We start from the raw sequence: 18,035 nt of genomic DNA, 5'->3' as shown, positions 1-18,035 counted from the left end.
GAGTCTGAGTTTGTGAGTTTGGAGGACCTACCTGAGGTCACATTGTAGTGCAGGGACGTGAGTGACGGAGAAAGTGGGCCCAATGCACCCATTCCTACTATTCTGTAGTCAAATCTTGAGTCGTCCACACCTGTAGTTGCAGTTCGCAAATCTATCAGGACCATTCAATCCCCACAACATTTCTCACCCATTTGGAATTATATTTTGTTAAGAGATGGTGGAGAATCATAGAGCTATGAGGAAACTATGCAAGATGAAAATTCAAGTAAGTGAGAGTTAGCCATGAATGATGAGATGGATTCGTTGTTAGAGAATTAGACATGGGAGTTGACATAACTTTCATCAGAAAATAAGGCATTACGCAACAAATAGGTATACCGAGTGGAGACTGAGCACGATGACAACAAAAGGTACAAGGCCAGACTTGTTGTAAAAGGCTTTCAGCAAAAAAAATGTATTGACTCCTCTGAGACCTTTTCTCCTGTGGTAAAAATCACAATCATCAGGTTAGTATTGGCAATAGTTGCTACTGAAGATTTGTATGTTGAGCAGTTAGATGTGAAAACAGCTTTCTTTCATGGAGACCTCGAAGAAGATATCTGCATCAACCTGAAGGGTTTGTAGTATAAGGAAAAGAGTGTTCAATTTGTAAACTGAATAAGAGCTTGCATGGCCTGAAGCAAGCTCCTAGACAGTGGCACAAAAAGTTTGACAGTTTTATGTACAATTCAAGGTACATCAAGTGCTAGGTAGACCATTGTTGCTATGCCAGACATTTTCACAACTCTTATATTATTTTACTACTATATGTGCATGATATGCTCATTGCAGGGTCCAACATTGATGAGATCAATAATCCGAAGAAGCAGATGTCAAAGCACTTTGTAATGGAAAGATTTGCGAGCTGCAAAACAAATCCTTGGCATGAGAATTGTCAGAGACAAAGTCAAGAGCACGTTGAGACTCTCACAGGCTGAGTATGTGAAAAAACAGGTTCAGCAAGGACAAGGCCAAACTAGTTGCACACCGTTGGGCAGTCACTTCAAACTTAGCAAGGATCAGTCACTGAAGTCAGAAAAGAAACATGACTACATGAGTAAGGTTCCTTATGGCTCAACTATTGGTTCACTTATGTATGCTATAGTTTACACAAGACCAGATATTGCTCATGCAGTGGGAGTTGTGAGTAGATACATGAGTAACCCAGGAAAACAACTTTGAGAAGCTCTGAAGTGGATTCTGAGGTACCTAAAAGGCTCCTCAGAAGCGTGCTTGAGCTTAGAGGTACATGGCTATATTGATGTTGATTTGGCTGGAGACACTGATAGTAGAAAGAGTACCATAGGTTTTATTTACACTCTGGGTGGTACTACTATATCTTTGGGTTCTAATTTGCATAAAAAGGTTTCTCTGTCTACTACAGAAGCTGAGTATGTTGCTGTGTTAGAAGCATCAAAAGAGATGATTTAGTTACAAGGCTTCTTGGATGAGTTGGCTAAGAAAAATAAGAAGGGCACTCTCTACAGCAACAGTCAAATTTTCATATTTCTTACCAAGAATCTGGCATTTCATTCCAGGACAAAACACATTCATTCAAATTAAGTATCATTTGATTTAATCATTACTAGATGATGGCCAGCTGATACTTGAGAAAATTTGTGAAAGCAAGAACCCTGCTGATATGTTGATAAAGGGTTTTACACTTGAGAAACTGAAGTTGTGCGCAACTTCAGTTGGTCTTCTAGCATGAAGACAGAGGCAATGAGTTGTAGAGGTGGAGGCTATCATGTTTTTGAGGTAGAGGGTAATGCAGTGGTTGTACCAGTCTCCAAGTGAGAGAATTGTTGAGTATTGTGGAGCCTGACTCAGTCCGCTCGAGCGGAGCAATCAGGTTGCTCCAGCAGAGACTCTACATAGAGAGTTTGCGCGTGATTTGCTCGACAGGGAGCTCGACAGGGCGCGTGTGATCTGCTCGACAGGGCGCTCGAGCGGAGTTCAAACAGAGGGTTCGCTCATGAGATGCTCGACAGATGGCTTTAGCAAATGGCCAGTAAACAAGTTAGCTCAGCGCACGCTCGACACGCCACTCAAGCGAATAACGTAGATTTTGTGTAATTAGGATTTTCTTAGTGTACCCTATATATATATGTATTTTTATAATACTGTGGCCGGACAATTGAGCACAGTAATCACCCCATACACTGTACATTGTGATTCTTCAAGAAATAAAATACTCTGTTGCCCCGTGGTTTTAGGCAAGTTGTCGAACCACGTAAATCGTGTGTTGTGTGATTGTTTTTATTGTTCTTTTCTCGTTTACGTTCAGTTTTTGTAATTTTTTTTTCACAACAAAGTCATGCATGACATAAGCTTACATATGAATGGTCATGATTTTAAGTTTTCAGTATGAAATATTTTATGAAAAATCTTATTTTAAGTATGTTTATATTATGATGAGTTTCTTACTAAGCCATCGACTCATTTTAGTTTTTTTTTTTAATGTTTTTAAACCACTCCAAATCAGAATACTTATGAAGGTAGAGTTGCAGAACGAAACTTAGTACAGAGAGGCATGGTAGTGACCTAGATCATGTACAAAGATTTTAAATTATGATTTTTTTATGGCACAGGTTTTGATAAATTTTAATGCTTCCGCTCCCTCTCATTTATGATTTTAGTATTTTAATATAAAACGACTCTATTTATTATAAGAAATCCTTTTATTTGGCACTTCTTTATGAAGTAATATTTTTAAGTCAAGTTCGGTAGTAGCACTCCGGCTCTGGAAAATTTTTAAAAGTGACTTTATTTTTAACCGTAGGGAGTAGGGTGTTATAATTGGTGCTTCAATCTTTTTGGGTGTTTGTTGTCTGGCCATAAAAATTTGCAAATTCACAAAGAAAGGCACAAAATTTGGATGCATATGCCAAAATTCATAGAAAAAATTAGAGAAAGATAGGGGAGAGGGGGGAGAAAGAGAAAGTGGGATTTGCTTGCTTGCATATGGTTCTATTATTCTTCTTTTAAAAAATTTTATGTGTCAAAATTCTATTGGATGGTGTAAAATCTCCTTATTCACCTAGTCTTGTTTGAAGTTAAACATTATTTCCTAAATAGAATAGGCTACCTTGATCTTGCTGAATTGAAAGATATGACTGATAATATAAGAATAAAGCTAGAATATTCAAATGATTCTGAATTAATGCTAAAAGATCGAGCTACTCAGTACGGAAGATATCATCTTCATTTATAAGCAGAAAAGCTGCTATTTATGAATTAGAAGATTGGCTTAAAGAAATAAAGGAAGAACATCATAGGATTCAGAATCATTTGGCTTAAAGCTGCTATTTATGTTGGTCCTCGCTGGTTGTGAGGTTTTCTCTCTATGCTCTTAGGAACATAGAGACTTTGTCTCTTAGATCTTTTGATCGGTAGAGTGTAGTAGAGCGTGGTCCGAGCGTTAGTTATGGAAGAGGAGCTCTCTCATCTTTGCGAGGGTCTCAAGTTAACAGAGGAAGAACAACATGAAATCCTTTTTCCTGAGGAAGAGGTTCTATTATCACGGGAAATAAGCCAAGCCTGCTTAGTTGCAATGGTGGTGTCAGACAAGGAAGTAAACAAAGGGGCTTTCAAAGCTACCATCACGAAAGTATGGAAAGCTAAAGGGGTCTTGACCTTTAAGAAGATAGGCAGAAACAAATTCTTCATCGAGTTTCTGATACTGCTGTTAAAACAAGGGTTCTAGCAGGTCGACCATGGTCCTTCGATAGGTACCTGGTTTGCCTTCAAGAGCGTGTAGGCAGGGGTGCACTAAAGGATGTAGATTTTTCTCTTGAACCTTTTTGGATCTAGTTTCATGATCTCCCCTTTGCTAAAATGAATAAAAGCATAGGAGAGAAACTGGGGTCTAGTGTGGCGAAAGTTCTGGTGGTGGATGTGGATAACGAAGGTAAAGCATGGGGTGGTGTCCTACGGGTAAAGGTGCTGCTAAACATCTCCAAGTCGCTACCAAGAGGACGGCTTATCAATATGGAAGGGTCATGTATTTGGATTCCTTTCGGATATGAGCGTTTGCCATCCTTTTGTTTTCACTGTGGTGTACTATTGCATCCAAGTTCAGGTTGTTCAGGACAGCTCTCGGATGGTAGATCACACGAGGGACTTCAACATCAATATGGTCCTTGGCTCAGGGCCAATCCAGTGTCAACACATCACCACCCCTCACCTGGAAATAGCAAACAAGAAAAGGGAGGACCAGCTAAAGGTCGGCAAGGCAGCTCTGATGGGCAGGATTTTGATTTGGGCGAGAACAACAATAGACAGGATACAACTGTCTCATTGGAGTTTGTTTCTAAGGTACAAAGGCAACCAGACTATTTACAGGAAACTGGAGAGGAAGTTTACAACTTCCTGCATGCAAGGTCCCGAGGTAACTCCCACTTGCCTTTTGAGGAAATCTCAATCTGCCTTGAGACCGCCACAACAGTAGCTGGGAAAGTCAGCATGGGGCATACTGACACTCAACACCTTGACCTTGACATGCCCCTACAAAAGTCAGCAACCGTGTAAGCCCTTCTAACCTTTGTACTACACAGTTGCCAGTGGGACAAAACAAATCTTACCTTTTATCAAACTAGAAAAGAAGGGCCAGAGGTGGTCAGTCTCCTAGTCTGGATGTAACTATGTTTACAATCCCTGAAACATCCAGTAAACCCAAGCAAAAGTAAAGAAAATGTAGCAAATTGTAAACCTACGAGGGCTTCTAAGAGACTCAAACAAACCAAGATGGCAGAGGCTGTTGAACAGCCCTCCCCTTCCCCATGATCACCCTTTCTTGGAACTGCCGAGGGCTTGGGAACCCTCGGACAATTAGAGAACTCCACCTCTTGGTGAGAGACAAGTCCCCATCTTTGGTGTTTTTAATAGAAACCAAATTTAGAAGAAGTAGAATGGAAGTAATTCAAAACATACTAGGATTTGAATGCAGTTTTGTGGTGGATTGTGTGGGCAGAAGTGGGGGGCTTAGCAATGATGTGGAATAATGATCTTAATGCTGATTTAATTTCTTACTCCCTCAGCCATATCTCTTTACAAATGCTTCAAAAGGATTCAAACAAAAAAGGCATAATCACCGGCTTTTATGGCCAATCAGTGACTGTAAAGAGGAAAGAAAGTTGGAACCTTCTTAGATTACTAAAATCTGATAACAACACTCCTTGGCTTATTATGGGAGATTTTAATGAAACCATCTCCCATGGGGAAAAGTTGGGTGGACCTGCCAAGCCTAATAAACAAATGGATGATTTCAGACAAGCACTAATGGATTGTGAATTGGGTGATCTTGGTTATGAGGGTTCTCAATATACCTGGTGTAACAACCGAGAGGGTTCAGAGTTCACTAAAGAGAGGCTAGACAGGGCCCTTGCCAATGGTGCTTGGCAACATCTCTATGACATTAATTCAATCACCACCTTGCCTGTCTAATGTTCAAACCATAACCCTATCCTGTTTTCCAATAAAAATTTTGCAATAACCCAAAATCCAATAAGAAGGATATTCAGATATGAGGCCGCTTGGGACAAGTAGGATGGGTGTGTGGAGATTATTAAAAGAGCATGGCAGGGCTCTCTCAAAGTTGGAACCAAAGCTAATGTGACTAGAAGGGGACTTGAGAGGTGCAGATTCCAATTGAGACAATGGAACCATGAATCTAGAAGGAAATCCCAGCAGGAACTCGCTCACAAAAGGGACAGATTAAGATCTTTACAAGCTGCTAATACTGGAAGGGATAATGCTCAGATCAGAACTTTACAGAAAGAAATGGACATCTTGCTTGAGGAAAAGGGTTTGTTTTGACGACAAAGAGCCAAACAAAAATGGCTTCAAGATGGTGACAGAAATACCAAATACTTCCATAAGTGTGCCACTCAAAGGAAGCAAAAAAACTTACTGTTAAAATTGAGACTGAGAAAGGTGACTGCTTTACAACCAAGCAAGATATTGGGAGAGAATTTCAGGCTTTCTTTATGGATCTTTTTTCCTCCTCCAATCCAGTAGGAATTGAAGACCTTTTGGAAAGTTCAATCCAAGTTTCACTGCTAAGATGAATTCAAACCTTACTAAGATCTACACTCGAGAGGAAATTGAAAGGGGCCTTTTTTATATGAATCCACTGGGTTCTCCTGGACCAGATGGGTTTCCTGCCCTATCTTTTCAGAACCATTGGTCACTTGTACAGAATGATGTAGTTGCTGCTGTCCTTGAATTGCTCACCTTAAAAACTGGTTTTCAGGCCATTAACAATGCCTTCATTGCCTTAATTCCCAAAAAGAACTCCCCCTTGTTTGTTTCAAATTTCAGACCTATTATCCTTTGCAATGTACTCTACTAAATCCTTGCAAAGGTTATTGCAAACAGACTAAAAGCCATTTTACCTTCTCTGATTTCAGAAACACAAAGTGCCTTTGTCCCTGGCAGGTTTATCTCTGATAACACTATTGTAGCCTATGCACTGCTACATTCCATGCAAAACAGAATGAGGAAGCAAAAGGATGCATTTATGGCTCTCAAACTCGACATGAGCAAGGCCTATGATAGGATAGAGTGATCCTTTTTACAAGCAGTTTTGCTTAAGATGGGTTTTGTCAAGCATTGGGTTGATCTTATTATGCAATGTATTGGCACAGTTTCTTACTCCATTCTAAATGGAATTCCTCAAGCATCCTTCAAACCCACCAGGGGTATTAGACAGGGAGATCCCCTTTCTCCCTATCTTTTCATTTTGTGCTCAGAAATGCTTAGCTTTGCTTTAAACCAAGCTGAACAAATGGGGCTCATCTCTGGAATTCCCATTACCCTTGGCTCCTTTACTGTTAATCACTTATTTTTTACAGATGACAGTCTTGTCTTTAGTAAGGCTCAGGCTTTGGAGTGGTCTAGATTACACAGCATTTTAAGAGCCTATGAATTAGCTTCTGGTCAGAGGCTCAACCTTGGGAAGACTTCCATCTACTTCAGCAAGAACAAAACAAAGGCCTTCAACCATATCCTGGACAAAATTAAAGGCGAGATCTGTAAATGGAAAACCAACTTGCTATCCCAAGCTGGAAAGGAAATCCTTCTAAAGGCAGTTATCCAAGCAATTCCCACATATTGTATGGGTATTTTCTTAATTCCAAAGTGTATCCTGAGGAATATTAACAAGAGTATGCAATCCTTTTGGTGGGGCTTGAGAGACCAAAAATCCAAGATGCACTGGCTTAGTTGGCAGGGAATGGGAAAGCCTAAACAAAAGGGGGGTTTGGGTTTCAGGGATTTTGAAAATTTCAACAAAGCTCTCTTGGCAAAGCAAGGATGGAAGCTTCTCACAAACCCATCCTCACTTGCAACACGTGTACTCCAAGCAAAGTACTACCCTTCAAAAGATTTCTACGAAGTAAAAGTAAGGAATGGTGATTCTTTTGTCTTGAAAAGCATCACAGTAGCTAGACCTCTACTACTTGAAGGCCTCCTATGGAAGGTAGGGAATGGTCAAAGTATTAAGATATGGTTAGATAGATGGGTCCCTTATCCATCTTCTTACAAAATACAATCCTATCCTAGGATTCTGCCCCAGGAGGCTACGGTGGCCACTCTAATTGACCAAGACTCCCTTCAATGGAATATGCCCTTGATACAAGACCTATTCAGTTCAGTGGAAGCTTCAATCATATCAAAGATTCATATCAGCCCATGCAAAAGCAATGACAAACTGACTTGGAGATGCACTGTTAATGGCAAATTTTCAGTGAAATCTGCATAGCATCTTCAAATGTCACTTAAAACTGAAAAGATGGAACAAACTTCAGAGTCATCTCATAACACAGATGTATGGCAACACATTTGGAAGCTCCAGGTCCCAAATGCTCTCAAAATCTTTCTATGGAGAGCTGCCAAAGACATACTCCCACAAAGGTGAGCCTGCATAGAAGAAAGGTGATTGACTCCCCTTTGTGTCCAATCTGCCTGTCTGAACCAGAAACCACTTCCCATGCTCTTTGGACTTGTAAAGCTGCTCAGGATGTGTAGAGCAGCAGCTCAAGAAAACTCCAAAAATGCAGTATTGACGAGGCCCCATTTAGTGTAATTTTGGAACAGCTCTTTTCAACTCTTCCAAAAGAGGAACATCAAGTACTGGCATTCACCTTTAAGCAGCTCTGGCTCAGAAGGAACAAGTGGATCTTTGAAACTCGGTTTTCCTCCCCTCAACAAGTTCTTAACCTTGTCTCTACAAGCATCTTAGATTTACTTATGGCAAGGTGTCCTCAAAGACAAAAAAGCAACCAAGTTCAGCCTCCCCTCCAGTGGAGTAAGCCACCTCTTGACAGTTTCAAGGTGAATTGGGACGCAGCCATTGACAAAACTCATTGTAGGGTAGGCATTGGAGTAGTTGTCAAAGACTGTAAAGGACTGGTTACAGCCACTCTCAGATCATCTCGAGCTTCTTTCCCAAATCCATTGCCAGGGGAAGCATTGGCAGCCTTAAGAGCAGTCCAATTTTGTATAGAGCTTGGTCTCACAAATATTATCCTTGAAGGGGATTCCATGATTGTGGTAAAAGCTATCAATGGTAGGGAAGATAGCTGGAATTCAAGTAGCTTAATCTGTCAAGATATCAAGTTGTTGCTAGAACAAGTTAGTCCATGGTCTGTTAAGCATGTTCCTAGGCAAGTTAATGTAGTGGCTCATACTTTGGCAAAGAGTTCATTAGACCTCTCTGATGAATCCATTCATGTAGAGGATTATCCTCATTGTATTCACAACCTTCTTGGGTGAATTATTAATATGAAGTATCCGGTTTTCTCAAAAAATAGAATCATTTGAATATTCTAGCTTTATTTTTTTTAAAAAAAAAAAACATTTTAACCGATATGTAAGATATGGCTGCTGGTCGGGTCACCTGTGCACGAAATAGCTATCAAAAAGCTTATTGAAACAAGATTTATGATGCTTGTTTTAGAGATTCATTTATTTATGTGATAAAATGGATTAGATTAATCCAAATTTGACCAAATGTTATTCATAAGAGGATAGATATAGCTACAAAAAAATTTAATAAAAATATATTCACAAATTAACATGGTTTTATATGATACATTATATCTACTTTATAATAAAAATAATTTTATAATTTAACGTACCACGTCAAATCAAGTATGTTTATGAGTATACTTTTATGCAATTATTTATCGCTAAAGTTTCTCTATACACGAAATAATTAATTAACTTCTGTATACATGATGAGTTGCACCACAGATTATCCTAACCAAATGATTATATATGGAAGCACTGAGTAAATGATTGCTGCTCTTTCATGCATGGGGCCTTGATCAGAGTGTGCTGTCCAAATAGGCCAAAATCTTACTTTCCCTCCACAAAAAGCAAAGGCACTGCATGCCCAATCTTTCGCAGCAAAGAACGTGAGGAATATCTTTAATTAGTTGTCTCTCTTTATTAAAGTTAGTTCCTCCTTTACTGAATCGAAGAACCCACGAATTTGAACCTTACTGTTAATAAACCCTTCACATAGGCAATGAATAATTGCTTGTTTCATGACGTCTTCCCAACAACTCCCTTTGTCTACACTCAAAGAACAAGAGCTGCTGCAGACCTATACTAAAACCAAACCCCCACCCTTTCTCTTCTCTCAACGAAGCCCGAAGAGTGAAAATGTCTTTGCAGCCCCAGCAGCAGCTGCCGCAGCAGCAACAGCAGCCAGTTCTGGTTTATCCGGCCAACACCGTCGCAAGCCAGCCACCTTCACACCATTCAAATGGATCATTCGGGACAGTTTTCATCGTTCTTGCCGTAGTCATCGCTATATCGGCAATTGCTTGCTGTCTTAGCCGGCTCTGCAACCGGCGCTACAAAAACCAAAGACCTAAGCAAAACCTCGGCCAGTCCCGTCCCAGAGAAAATGGGGACATTGAGTTCGGTTCTGATATGAGAACCCCAACTTCTAAAATGGCTGCAAATGGAGGAGGAAGCAGAGGGCAGAGGCAGTTGGAAAATGGTCATGACCACGCGAGAGGCGAAATGAACCCTGGTGATCATGGAGGAGGGAGTCGAGAACCGGCGTAACGTAATGGTACAGGATGGGAGCTTCCATATAATAGCAACTCCCTGGATGAAATATCCATCAAATCCTTTGTTTTTCTTTTCTTTTTTCCATTTTTACTTTTTTCCATGTTTACATTGTTTCTTTTTACAGCTCATGTATCTCTAAATTTCCACAAGCAACTTGAAATATGTAATTATATTATACATATGGTGTTCATGCGACGTGCAGTCGGAGTACGTTTCATTAATTTTCAAAACTGGAAACAACAAATTAATTAGGAGTTTATTGGGACGCGCAATTATCACAATTGGTCAATGAGCCGTTTATAAGACTTGTAATTAATACGTATTAATTTGTTTCCTTTTGGATTTGTAAGTAACAAACGCCAGTTTTAGCTTAGTAAAATATTTTAGTTATAAAGTGATTATATAAAAATAAATTTATAAATTAGTGTGATTTAATATGCTATGTCAGATTATAAAATTATTTTTATTATAAAGTAGATATAACTGATTTCATGAAATTGTATCAGTTTGTTGGTTTACTTTTTATAATTTCTTTAAGTTTGTAGCAGTTTTCTTTAGCTTAAAATTAGACATAATTAAAGCTAGACTCTCTTTCATCTCAAAAAATATAATTAACGTAAAATATTTAATTTAAGGAAAAACTTTCTTGCAAACGAGTTCAAACACCAATACTGACATGTAAGGTATCTATTTAATGAAACGATGTGAATTGAAGACGGAAATAATTTTTATAAGACAAATGACCTTTTATCCTCTTAATTTTTTTTTTATTTTTAATAAAAAAAATCATGTCAGCATTGATATGCGATTTGGTACACCAAACCGCTTGTATCTAGCAAAGCTCTTAATATAATGATATATAGGATGTTATGCGAGTCAATTGAATTGAATGTTTAAGTACTGGGTCTAAGCTAGCGGAAATAATTTGTTTTTTAATCGTGTCTAATCAATAAAATATAATTAATTAACCCTAATCTTATTTATACATCAAACCCACCCTTTAATTAATCTCGTGTCATATTGGTGTACGTTGGATTGACATGCTAATTAAAACCGCTTGTTAAATTGAAAATAGTATGGTCATTGCGAGTAGACTTGGGTTTGCAATTACAGCATCCCTTGTTTAGCAATTACGTAGTAGCGAAAGGTCGTGGACTTATAAAATTACCCACTTATGGCCTTTTCTATGTTCGATATACTCCGCTTTGCCGATGCCAAGATCTTTTAGATTATATCTCCCACATAATATATTGCTTAATGTATATATATATATATAATATTTTTTATTAGTATTGTGAGGGAGGCCATTTCCAGGGTCGGGCCGAACTGAAGAATAATAAAGAATAAATAGAAGCAGAATTTGGCAATATCGTGACACTTCCGTGAGAGTATTTGTCCTACAAGTTAGTGATGAATAAACACTACAAGAAACAGAGCTTTTTCCAATGCCTAAAATCGCCGCAAATAACCACATAATTCGCTGCTAATAATTATTTGCAGCAAAATATGCTGCGCCGGACAGTAGTCGCAATTATTGAGACATTTATTAATTTCGCCAGCGAAATTCAAAATTCGCCGTGAAAAATTTTTGTTTGCAGCGAATTTTTTCACTGATAATATTCTTAATTACGTCGCAAATAACGTTGGGTTTTCAATATAGTATCGCTGTGAAAAAGTTTTTGCAGCGCTTTATATCATTGCTAATACAACAAAATCTCCGCAATAGATTATTCGCAGCGTTTTTAAAGTCTATCGCCAATTCATCATTGGTCTAACTATTTATTTGCGGCGAATAAGTTTGGCTGCAAACTATTATTTGCAACGAGTTGTTGCCGTCACAAAAAAGCCTATGATGCTTTTTTTTTTTTGGCGTCCAATTATATTCGCCGCAGATAAGGTTTTTAAGGTTTTTTGCGGCGATTTATAAATCGCCGCAAAAAATTTGACAGCTTGTTTATTGCTTTGGCATCCAACTATATTCGCCGCAAATTATGAATCAGTTCTTTTATATCTTTTTCTCGGCGAACTGTAAATCGCCGCAAGGGATATATTTAATTAATTTTTCCAGTATACATACAAAAAGCACAATTTTTTGTGGGTACCCAATTTCCTGCTCCAATTCATTCACAATATGACCAAATAGTACTTTAATCCAATACTTGTAACCATAAACAAGCTTATATTAATATAAATTCAAGTTTTCATCCAATACATCATACCCTTTAAGGTTACTATAAACTGGCATATGGTGCATTAATGGAAGGTAATAAAGTAGTACAAATGGGAGCAGCTAATGTCTCTTACAAGCTTTAAAACATCCACAATCCAAATCTACCAGTTAAAACAAATATGATCAAAACAAATGGTGGGTGGAGATCATCTGCAACTTCACACATCGATCGTTGATCTTCTTTGCGATGACTTGGTGATTGAGCGGCAAAGATCGATCCAGCTGTCTTCTAAATTTGCTGCACAAAAGAAATATCCAAGTTGGAAATCTGCAATTAATATGAAAACAAATGGGGTACATGAACAAATAATGGTGTAATTAATAGGAGTACATACACTGCCTTCTACATTATATAATTTTTTTTGGCATAAAACTCACACGAACAAATAGCAGAAATTATTTAAAACCTTTTTTTACTAGCTACCTTCTACATTATATAATTATCTAGCTAGCTAGCTAGCTGGCTACCTAATAGTAATATATATTGTTAATCTAATTAAAAAGGGTATTAAAATGGAAGTAAATATAGAAACTCAAGATGTAGATCATGCTATCCATTATATTTGCATATACCACATGCATGCTAAGGAAGATGATTCCAAATGTGCATACAATTGTTCATGAAAACTTATTATTATTATTCTTGTTTTTTTGCAACTTCCTCAATCAAGCCTTTCGAAGGCTGCATGCTCTACAAAAAAGGGCACTCGTGTCTTTTATCAAAATCATGTAATAGGAGGAGGATGCAGCTTGTTCTATCTATATATATAATATACCTTTATCTATAGAGAGAGAGAGAGAGAGAGAGAGAGAGGTGCCCTATAAACTGATGACAAGCAACCGGCCTAAAATGGTCATGCCCTTGCATTGCATCACACATGACTGCATAAAGTTGAAAAGTGTGTGTGGTAATTAGTCTCACTTTTTAATGTTGCATTATCACCTTTTTTTTTTTTTTTGTTTGTTTATGTTGTTGGGGGTGGCGAAGGTATAAAGTGATTAAGTATCTCACAAAAAGTTTTGAAACCACAATAAATGCCATTATTGTTGCAACCATAAACTACATTATGGTTAAAGAAATAATAATTTAGTAGCTAAGAAAGTTAATAAATTATATATAGCCTAGTTAATTAGTAACCTATTACACCTATATATCAATATTAAAATGGTATGAAGATAATATGATATATCCCAGCTCATTCCCTACATGATGCCAGCCCAATCTAATAAAAAAAGAAAATAAAATTCATCTGGAAAGCACCTGTGTTAATAACATTCTGTCTTAAATATATGCTAAATCCAGTACTAGGCCAGGCATGCATAATGCAAACACACACACCTCAGCAAACCCAACATGCTTTCCAAACTGGTGACGACTATATATATATTTCTATATATTATATACTACTGTTTTTAGGGTTTAAAACAGTGGCTATCTATCTATCCATCTATATATCTAGATACATATATGGCTAGATAGTGGCCTTTGGGGGTGGTTTTGGGGATTTGGAGGGCTGTGTAAATAATAATCTGTCATAGGGCTGAGGAAAAGGCGGCATATATAGACCCCAAAAATCTGTATAGGACAATTAGAAATGTCCGACAAACATCGAACAACTGGAGGGTAGAGTGCTGTAGAGTGTGCTAGTTGCATGCATACATGGTGTCCAATATCACAGAGTTTTTTTTCTTTGGACAAAGCTGGTGGTCCTGTATCTACCTTTCTACACAACACAGCAAGAGTCTGCAACTCTTGCTCCAAAAAGATCAAAAAATAAAAAAACAAACTATTGTACTGAATTAGCTGTTGCATGACTTCGTTGTATTGCTTCTTAATAATGATCATTCTTTTTTCTTTTTCTGATCTCCAGGGCTAGTGTTAATTTTAAAACTATCATCATGATGAGAACCACGAGTTGGTTATAACTAAATGTTGAGCAAACTTGCTGACTTATTTGGTATGCTAAATAAGTCCATTATTTATTATATTTTAAAGTAGTACTCCAAAACAACTCAAAAGGCAAATGAAAGAATCTCCTCCATGCCATCACGCATGATCTTCATGATCAGCCAACCTTACCCTTGCTTAGCCTAAACTTAGTTATATTATGCTATTCATTTCTTTACTTTAAACTTAGTTAACCCCTAGTAAACTTGTAGCAACATAAAAAATTGCACATACCAGTTAATTAACAAGCTTATATACATTGGGTTGAAACATCCTTGGCCAGGGTTCTTGAATGTGAAGCCTGCTGCTACGTCAACTTAAAAGATCAGCACTCGATGTAAAAGTCTGCCACATCATTGACAAAAACATCAATTAAGTTCTACGCAAAGTGTATTTTATAACTAAAATATTGGATCTTACTTATATTGAATCTATTTTTAGATATGCACTAACTTATAAACAACAAAACTGATGATTTGGTCTTGGAATTGGCTTACCCTTCAAGAGTGGATCTAGCCAACTTCGGGAGAGCTCATGCCATACTGATGATTTTCAGCATTTGCAAACTTCTCTAACAACTTCCTCATCACCCCACCACCTTTCCTTGACAACTCCCGGCCTGGCCTGCTGCATTAGCTTTGCGCGCTCCTCAGGTACATTATATGAACATTGAAAACCCTCCACGTGCAGTAAATGAGATTCACCTATATGGACAAAAAGAGATTGCAGCGATTTATTGCTGTTTCAGTCCTACCCCAGTTTATGGGATTCACTTTATAGTTCATTACAAAGATCCAAGAAATTAGTTATTCCATCCATGTACCAATTTATAATTTAAAACATCAATCCAAGCTACACAATTTAATTCAAAATCTATATTGTAAAAAGCCCTTCCTCTAACCATTCAAGTTAGCTACCTGGGCCCAAAAATACTATACAATACATATTATGATTTCAAGTTCCATAAACCCTTTCATATTCTATATTACATTTAACAAATTCAAGACCTTCCATTGAACAAACATACATGTATAACTTGCTAACTAAAAGCAACATATAACATCACATGGAACCATTACATGGAAACATGTTCCAATATTAGTTATAATCTGTCCAAACTAGTACACTGCATTATCTCATAAAACATCAATCCAAATGACGATATGTTAGCTTCAGCAGCCAAATTCCATCATCTAAAAATATGCATTCCTGACTTTGTATATTACATAGGCAAATTATACCCGAACATTTCTATTATAGTTTAACTTTTCTATTAAACATCATGAACTTGCATCAATTCTGCTTGACCAGCAGCCAAACAATGAAAGCTTATGGCACTTAGTACCAATGCAACCCAGTCATAATCCAATTCTCAAAGGTCATCATTAAATCAATGTTTTCACAGTCCAGATTATCCAAGAAACTTCACATACGAAAATGGCAAATATGGGCTTCAATTTCAGTCATTTGAAATAAAATCTAGCATAAAAAAAGTGTTTTAAGTCTTACAGTCTTATTTGAGAAAAAGGTGGATGGCATGCATTATGAATGTTCCATTTAACACCACTGGATCATTACGGACAACTTGCTTAATAGGAAGGAAAAAATCAATTGTCTTAAGTCAATAGATGTATGAATACCATAACTTATTTGTGTACGTAAAGTAGGCCTATCTATACTTGGGCAGCTCCACAAATTTTGTATAAAAAATATAATGTATAAAAATTACTCGAAATTCATATCATTTGTATAGAAGTGCATAACTCTTTGAAGTAAATCGTACATGGAAACATGAAGACATCACCTGCTTGTTCAGCCTCCCGTGAATTTGGGCAAGATGACTTCTTCAGGTCAAACATCAGAGAAATACTTGTACCACGTACCAGCAGAACATAACATGCACGAGGAAGAAGATTACAAAATTCCAGGACACGTATTAGGCTTTGGTGTAAGCCGACCCCTTCCCATTCATACCATGTACAGACAATATGGTATGAATTAGCCTGTACAACAAGCAACCAAATGGTGTTAAGCATGCCACTACACCCAATCGATATGTATAGTGAAGGTGGTGGCGTAAATACTTACATGTTTGACTCGTGTTCAATGAGGCCTAACATCATCTCATAATTTGCCTACATATTATCATACCTATTTAAGTATATATCTTGGGCCAAAACATCTGCTTTCCCAAGCCAGCTTGCTCCCACAAAACATATGCATATAACCTCCCATTGGATATATATACTATATATATCAATAAAGCTACTTGCACACGGGAGGGGTACCCCCCGCGTACCCGTGGGTCCACGTCAGCCTAAGTGAAACGGTGCGTTCGGCAAAACTTCACCTAATGACTGACCTCGTTCGTTTTCCCAGATCCTCGTTTGTTTACCCTCACCTCGTTTTCCCTCACCTCAGTAACGGCTTAGCAAGGTAGATGGCCATGGAACCCCACAAGGAAGACAGCAAGCTTCGCAAGCAAGCTACGAAGACTATTAACGCAGGGAGGTACGATGGGTGGTCATTGTCTTTGGCTGAAACAAGCTTCCCCACCGACGTGCAGGAAGACGAAACACGAAGGGAGGTTCAGGTTGTTCTCATCTTCTATATCGCATCTTCTTCTTCGTATGCCCTAAACCGAATCAGCCATTGGTAGTGTTTCTTCGATGGGCGATTTCTTTGTTCCCATAATCACCGAATCTGGGTTTGGCTATGAGGAGGTTTACATGGAAACAAAAACCCTAACCCTAACCCTAAAGTTTTACATTTGAAATTCTTTTAGATTCGAAATATCATTTCATTTAGATTCGAAATTGCAGCTGATTTCGAAATTTGTTTAGATACGAAACCTCTCAGATTCGAAATTGCATCGGTATATACTCTGTTTTTTTTTCTTGACTGTTTCCTTTCATTTCTTCTTCTCCCTTCAGTTTGACATAGGTGAAGCAATGATTTCAAGTTTAATTGGCATGTGGAGACTTCAGTACTAATTGATAAGCATTTGTTTCTTCATTGCTATTGCTGTGGGTTTTATTGTTTTGTATAGGAATATATATGAGTGTTCCCTTGAAAAGTCTTATTATACTTGTGCTAACATTCACATAACATCTGAATTTTCCTTTGTGATATTGATTGAAAGTGTTTCCTGGAACAAATAAGCATAACTCATGTGTGTAGTAATTATTAACCTATAGTCTATCTCCAGAAACCGTACCCTCACCCTAACCATAACTTGTGTAATCATGTGGTATTGAATGAGAGGCTATATTTAGGCAGCCAAGTGTTATGGACAATTGCAACGAAAATAAGCAGTGCAAGATGTTGAACAATGCAAGATTTTGAACAATTGCATATGCAGTCCAAAAGTTTTTCTTTTGGCTCCTGGGTTTGCAGTCTGAAGCATTTGATATTCTATTAAATTTATGGAACGCTATATGCATTACTTATGCAGTCCAAACATGAAGTTTAAAATTGATACTATGTGTATATTATAATTAGCATCTGCTTCTTTCTTGTTGTCTTAGATCATGTTGTTAGGATATATGTGGTCAACTCTAAATGGTGGGATGGGGCTATGTTGTGTTTGAGTTAAGGTGGGATGAAATTGCATTTTAATCTTTTCTGCTTACTGTATTTATGGTAGCAAGCAACTAAAATGGTGATTAATTATTCACTTGGTTGTTCTATTTTTCTGAAAATTGTATTGGATTAAATTTAAGAATATGTTAT

The 18,035-nt window shown here is 37.6% G+C and overlaps 2 protein-coding genes across 2 annotated transcripts; both read left to right on the top strand.

Annotated features, from left to right (window-relative positions):
• The first annotated feature begins 7,831 nt into the window (after positions 1 to 7,831).
• Positions 7,832 to 8,814, top strand: LOC109013722. The gene is made up of 2 exons (XM_018995916.2): positions 7,832 to 7,953; positions 8,100 to 8,814. The coding sequence occupies exons 1-2, from the start codon at positions 7,832 to 7,834 to the stop codon at positions 8,812 to 8,814; spliced, it is 837 nt and encodes a 278-aa protein (XP_018851461.2).
• Positions 8,815 to 9,708: 894 nt separating this feature from the next.
• On the top strand, positions 9,709 to 10,119 carry LOC109013723. The gene has a single exon (XM_018995917.1). The coding sequence runs from the start codon at positions 9,709 to 9,711 to the stop codon at positions 10,117 to 10,119; it is 411 nt and encodes a 136-aa protein (XP_018851462.1).
• Positions 10,120 to 18,035: the final 7,916 nt, after the last annotated feature.

The sequence above is a fragment of the Juglans regia genome, chromosome 13 (genome assembly GCF_001411555.2).
Source record: "Juglans regia cultivar Chandler chromosome 13, Walnut 2.0, whole genome shotgun sequence".
Taxonomy (NCBI): domain Eukaryota; kingdom Viridiplantae; phylum Streptophyta; class Magnoliopsida; order Fagales; family Juglandaceae; genus Juglans; species Juglans regia.
The sequence above is the reverse complement of the archived record's forward strand: the minus strand, read 5'-3'. Positions and strand labels throughout refer to the sequence as shown.